This window comes from Puccinia triticina, chromosome 4A, assembly GCF_026914185.1.
Source record: "Puccinia triticina chromosome 4A, complete sequence".
Classification (NCBI taxonomy): domain Eukaryota; kingdom Fungi; phylum Basidiomycota; class Pucciniomycetes; order Pucciniales; family Pucciniaceae; genus Puccinia; species Puccinia triticina.
In genome coordinates, this window is record NC_070561.1 from 8,460,003 (window position 1) to 8,465,746 (window position 5,744).

Here is a 5,744-nt window from a genome sequence, read left to right on the forward strand (position 1 = left end):
CTAGGTACATATAGTGTGTTCAAGAAAAGAAGGGAAGCAGAAACCAGGGTTAAAATTTGGAAATTTTTTGGGTCAGACCAATATATCCCAAATGATTGCAGATTAGTCAGAAATGCTGTAGTAGTCAAAAATGTATGACATTATCAATTTTAGAGGCTCTGTGTGAGATGACAAACAGGAATATGAGATGGTGGAAGACTTCCCTTTGGTTCTGACATGTAACCCCCAGAGAGTCAGATATGCAGCCTGTAATAAAGATTCTTGCAGGAAAATCTAGTGCAAGAGGCTCCAGATCTGACTCTGCAGTCCCCTACAGATTCAAAGGGAAGTCTTCCAAGAGGAATATCCTCCATGGCCCCCAAAATTAATCTGCTTAATTTGATACTACACTTCATTATTTGAATAAAAGCCAAATAACACAATTCATAAGGAGCCAAACAGGTAAACAGGCAAGGGGAAAAACCTTCCTCATCAGCATTTACCTTACCAGTGACACAGAGTGGATTCATCAGGTGAAATTCAGAATCATATGCATAAACACAATTATGGTGTTCAAAGTTGGTTTGCATAATTTTATCCATGCATAAATCATAAAATCATAAAAATATTTTGGTGAGGAAATTTTGCATTACATAATCAGACAGTCATATCCCCTACAAAAAAAATTTCATGATTTTATGATTTATGCATGCATAAAATTATGCAAACCAACTTTGAACACCATAAATTTATATTACACTATGAAAAATATAAAGTGCAATAGGGGGGGTTCACTATTGAAATTTACAAAACTTTGGGACACATTTTAAGGTGTTTATGAACATTTTTCTAAAAAATTGACAAATTGCAGTGATTGATCTGTATTGCCTGCTGCTGTACATTTTCCCAAAATTTTAAAAATTTGTTCATAATTAAGGCCTTAAATTTGGCTCCAAAGTTTAGTAAAATTCAATCGTGAACCCCCCTAATATAAACAGGGGGGTACATGATAGAAATTTAAAAAAATTTGAACCAATTTTTAAAGACTTCATTGAAACTTTGGCATTCCTAAGCTGATTAGGTCTTACCGAGAAATTAGAGGAACTTCATCATTATTCAAAAAAAAAAACACTGATTAAAACCCAAAAATGCAGACCTGGATATGTGTGCAAGCTGGTGTCTCTTATGTGACGGAAAGGCACACAGTTTAAAAAGGAATGGGATTGTAATTTCCAAGATAAGGGCATTTGTTTACAACTGTAAATGTAAAAATATGAGGAAGAAGATTTTTTTGGCTTGATTTTGAGCACTTTAAAAAAGTTGAGCGCTGTTAAGCTAGCATAAAACACTAGCCTCCTCTTCAAAATAAGCTGAAGAGGGTCTGATTCAGTGTAAACTGCAATCAGCTCACCTTTTCAATCCAAAGGAAACTGGGTAAGGTTTTTTAAAGGGAAAACTATGTGGTTTTTTGGATATAGCACCAAACACAGATAATTAAATTATTATTCAAGTTTTATTTATTTTAAATACATTATTTTAGTGTGGTGCATGGAGGATTAGAGGATAAAGGAAAAGGTGAAGGGAAGAGAGGGATTAAGTCATGATTATGACTAAGAAAAAAGAGAAGAACATTCTAAGTTACCAGGAAGGTTACTTACGTTCAGGTACTGTGAACTGGAAGTGGAGTAGCTGGGAGTAGGGCCTTCAAAGCTGTAAGTGGAAATAAATGCTTGTGGGTAACTGTGAATATTATTTCTGGTCTGATTTTGAAGTGAGGAAAAAGGCTCTTGAAGGGTCCACTGGTTTGTGACTCCAGGAATATTTTTTCTGGCTACAAAAATTCTTCACAAGGGCAGAACTTATAATACTGTCTATGTACTACAGTTTTTATCATTATTTTTGAATTTTTGTGTAGGCAATAATTTCTGCTCCTGGTTGAATTGAGAGATAAATCATACGCCTCATGGACCCTTTGTTTGAGTGGCTTTGTTAAGCTAGATGTGATTGCCAACCAAGGGCCAAGTTGTGACTCATCACTGCCAGCATATTTTGCTAGGATGAAGTCATCCCAGTCTAACTGGGATGCACTCAACCAATCTTAGATGGGTTGATCGCAACCAATCTTAGATGGGTTGATCGCAACCAATCTTAGATGGGTTGATCGCAACCAATCTTAGATGGGTTGATCTCAACCAATGAAATATAAAACCAAGGGGGGTCCCTTAGATTTGTATTTCATCAGTTGAGATCAACCAAATTTAAATTGGTTGAGTGCATCCAAGTTTAACTGGGATAACCTCAGCCCAGCCAATTATGCTGGTAGTGTGCATCAGCTGACAGAAGCTTTCACAATTGTATCTTGCCAGAAAACCATATGAAAAAATATTATTATCCCAAAGCATAGTATAAATTAATTGTAAGCGGCAGGAATCCCCTTCACTGGATGAGACAAAAGAGACAGGAAAGGGGGATTCAAAGGGGCACAGAGGCTGTTTCTTGGACCAAATAAAGGGGGAGCTTGATTATAAAGGGGGAGCTTGATTTCGATGGTTCAGAGAGACTGCTGGTCAGTTCTCTTTGTGGAAGAATGAACTGAAGAGAAATAACAAGAGAAGAATGGTGCTTGCCTGGTTCAGAGAGACTGCTATTCAGTTCTCTGCCAAACTAGGGAAGGAAGAGAACCAAGCTATATGTGAGTGTGTTAAATTTGGGAGCTCACTTGTGACTCCTCAAGGGAGGAGGAGAGGTTACATTAATTCTCAACAACATTGCTATGTACCAGAAACTTTCAATAGCTAGGAGATCAGCCAGAAAGAACTGCTTATTGTGAGGTTTACCTCATGATTGTGACTCTTGCTTGAGCACCTTGGAATTGGGTTTGCATGGTTATATTTTTGAGGGAGGAAGTCTTGATCAAACCTGATCAAAAGAACTGGACTTATAATGGATATATCATTAAAATGACCTCTTTCATGAGAAACTCCTTTCACTTCAACTTTTTACTCTTGTATAGGCACACAAGATTGTCACTTATCACTCAAGGCATCTGTTTGCTCAAGGCTGTTGAATCGGTGTGGTATGTATGCCCTCTGGGTTTGTTTGAAATCAGCTTTACTTCCGACAATTCACGAACTCTGTGCTGTTCCCCACGTCTTTTGATTGGCCCCAGCGCAGCAGTACGCATTAGGCCCCCTCTAAGCCCCGTCCATACTGCTGACTACAACATATGCTCCTCTCCCTGGAGAACGCAGAACGCAGAACGCAGAACGCCGGCATCAAAAAACCACCCAGAACCAACCAAAGAACACGAACAACCCAACAAACATGGCCGAATCAATTGTCACCTCAGTGCCAGACCCCTCAACACTCTCTCCACTCCTCTCCATCCAAGCCCATCGCACCAACTCATCTGCCAGCCTCATCCATCTCGAACTCAGGAACCAGCCATTCACAATCGACAGAGAAGCGCTTATGGAACTACCCGAATCCATCCTACTCTGTCTATTCCCGAACGGAGTCGTGCTCAGTCAAAAACAACAACATCATCAACAGAACCGCCACGCACGCCAACCAGGCCCAGATGAGGAAGAGCATGACGTTTACTATGTCGACGTCAGTTATAATCAGAGCCTTTTGATTATCGCAGATAGACCAGCCTGACGCCATGCCTGATCCATTCGTTCTTCATCCAGTTCGATGCGTCGTGTCTATCGTTCATCCTCAGCTTTTACACTCAAGCGCGACTGACCTACTATGGCACTCCAAACCGACCCCTCGAGCCAGTCCAGATCCAATCCCAAATACCTTCGCCACTCTTCTATCGACAGGCCATCATTGTTTTACGCGAAGAACTCGAGTTCTTCGCAATCCCAACTGCCTCTGACCCACCACTAGCCGATAAACAGAACGGGAACACCAACCTGCTCTCCGAACTCAAACAGAAATGTCGGGCTACCTTACTCGAACAACAGAACATCTTCACCGCCTTGCAACGTAACGTCAAACGCGAAAATAATGTGGCTGAGCAACATCTCATCGATATGCTGTGCATGAGGTCGGTCATTAACACTTACTAATTCCCATTAATCAAACAATTACTCAATCTACATATCTGAATCTGAATTTATCTCTCAGTGGCTTCACCCGAGAGGATTCCTGGGGGTATCGCTCAGCAGAACCGCGTCGCTGCGCGATCTCCTCACTGGCACTCGTCCTGCTCAAGACTGGGATCACCCACGAGTCCCAAGGCCAGCTCGCCATGACCGGACCACCGAACCTCGCTCGGATGAACCCACAAGTCAACTCGGCCCAACTGACCACAGCTCAGAAGTTGCTCTTGTTCTGGAGGAAACCCGCGGTAAGTCTGAACGTCTCCTGAACCACTCGATCCTCTCTCCTCTCGTTGCTCACATCATCTTGTCCTTCTTCATTCAGCGCAAGTGTTGGTGGGATGCTACGGTCATCAATCTTACCCTGTCAGATCAACAGCCGCGGGCGGTCAAGTTGTGGGCAAGACGAGTATGGACCTTAGAGCTTAGTCTAGTACGTGTATCCCACCTCGCTCCTCTGACAGCCCTGCTCGACCGCTGATCAAAGATCTTCCATCTGCCCACTAAAAACAGATCTAGCCCATCCTGGTACACCTGTCGTTCTATCTTACCTAAAACTTCATGGATCCCCAATCCATCGCTTTTTCCCCCTTGCCACCCCAACATCTCCATAACTTATCAAACATTCACCGTCATTCTTGTCTCCTCAGTTCGATTTCTCCGTTTCATATTCCAATAGGTTTGAATACTTGGTTCGAGTCTTAGCGGGCAAACAGACGATAGTCTATTACTGTTTACTTTAATTAATAATCATCCGACACTTAAGATATCAGAGACACTCAATGAACATTGATAGAACCATTTTTTCTTCTCTTTTTCACTCCCCGACTTGCTTACAACTGCTTACCATTCCCGACTGAATCGAACTGTTCCTTTCTCCAACTTTCTACCCTCTCCAGTCATCAATCGCTTCAAAGTCGCCGTTGATTCATCACATAATTCTCAACCACGGATCTCTTTACTCCTTTTGATACCTGTCTCTCTCTTATTGTGTAATGCGACTCAGGTCTCTCATTAGGACATCTGATATACTTGTTTTTTTCACACATCATAACTCATCATTGGCATACTTCCCCTCGATTATCAAGTGTTACTATCATTTTCGTTTCCTCTTTGAAAATTCCCATCTTATCTTAATCTGCTGCAATTTCACACTGCCTTATCCTTTCAACATCTCGTTGCTTTACTGTATATCTCATCAGTTCCAATATCACCTTCTCAATCCTTTTGATTGTCATGTTTATTACCTTGCTCTTTGAGTCTTTTTTTACTTGTTGTTGTTTTTGGTCGTTGCTACTGCTGATCACACTTGTTCAATTTTCTTTCAATATCTATTCTCCTTTCAATCTTTCTTTCTTGAGTCTTGGCTTCATCCTCTTTTACATGTTGATTATTATTTGCCAGAAATAATCACAAATTGTTCATTTGGTTGTAAGAGCATCCACATCCATGGCTAGATTGGCCTGGGCTAACTAGCTCGGATTACAATTGGAATAGGCTAATCCGATTGGCCATCCACATGCATGGGGATTAATGGGTCCTAGGCTTGGTTAGGTGCCTATAAGTTATGTGTTTGGCACCTAAACACATAAAGTTCATGCTAACAAGCATGATGAATATGCATGTTGTGTTTAGTCCGAGGACTAGTGGGGTCTA

At 41.3% G+C, this 5,744-nt stretch overlaps 1 protein-coding gene across 1 annotated transcript; it reads left to right on the forward strand.

Annotated features, from left to right (window-relative positions):
- Positions 1-3,303: 3,303 nt before the first annotated feature.
- Positions 3,304-4,607, forward strand: PtA15_4A882 (uncharacterized protein; the record flags this gene model as incomplete). Its single annotated transcript, XM_053168812.1, has 5 exons — positions 3,304-3,591; positions 3,672-4,033; positions 4,114-4,336; positions 4,414-4,521; positions 4,602-4,607. 5 exons carry the CDS (start codon positions 3,304-3,306, stop codon positions 4,605-4,607), a joined length of 987 nt encoding a protein of 328 aa, XP_053019984.1.
- Between the last annotated feature and the right edge of the window lie 1,137 nt (positions 4,608-5,744).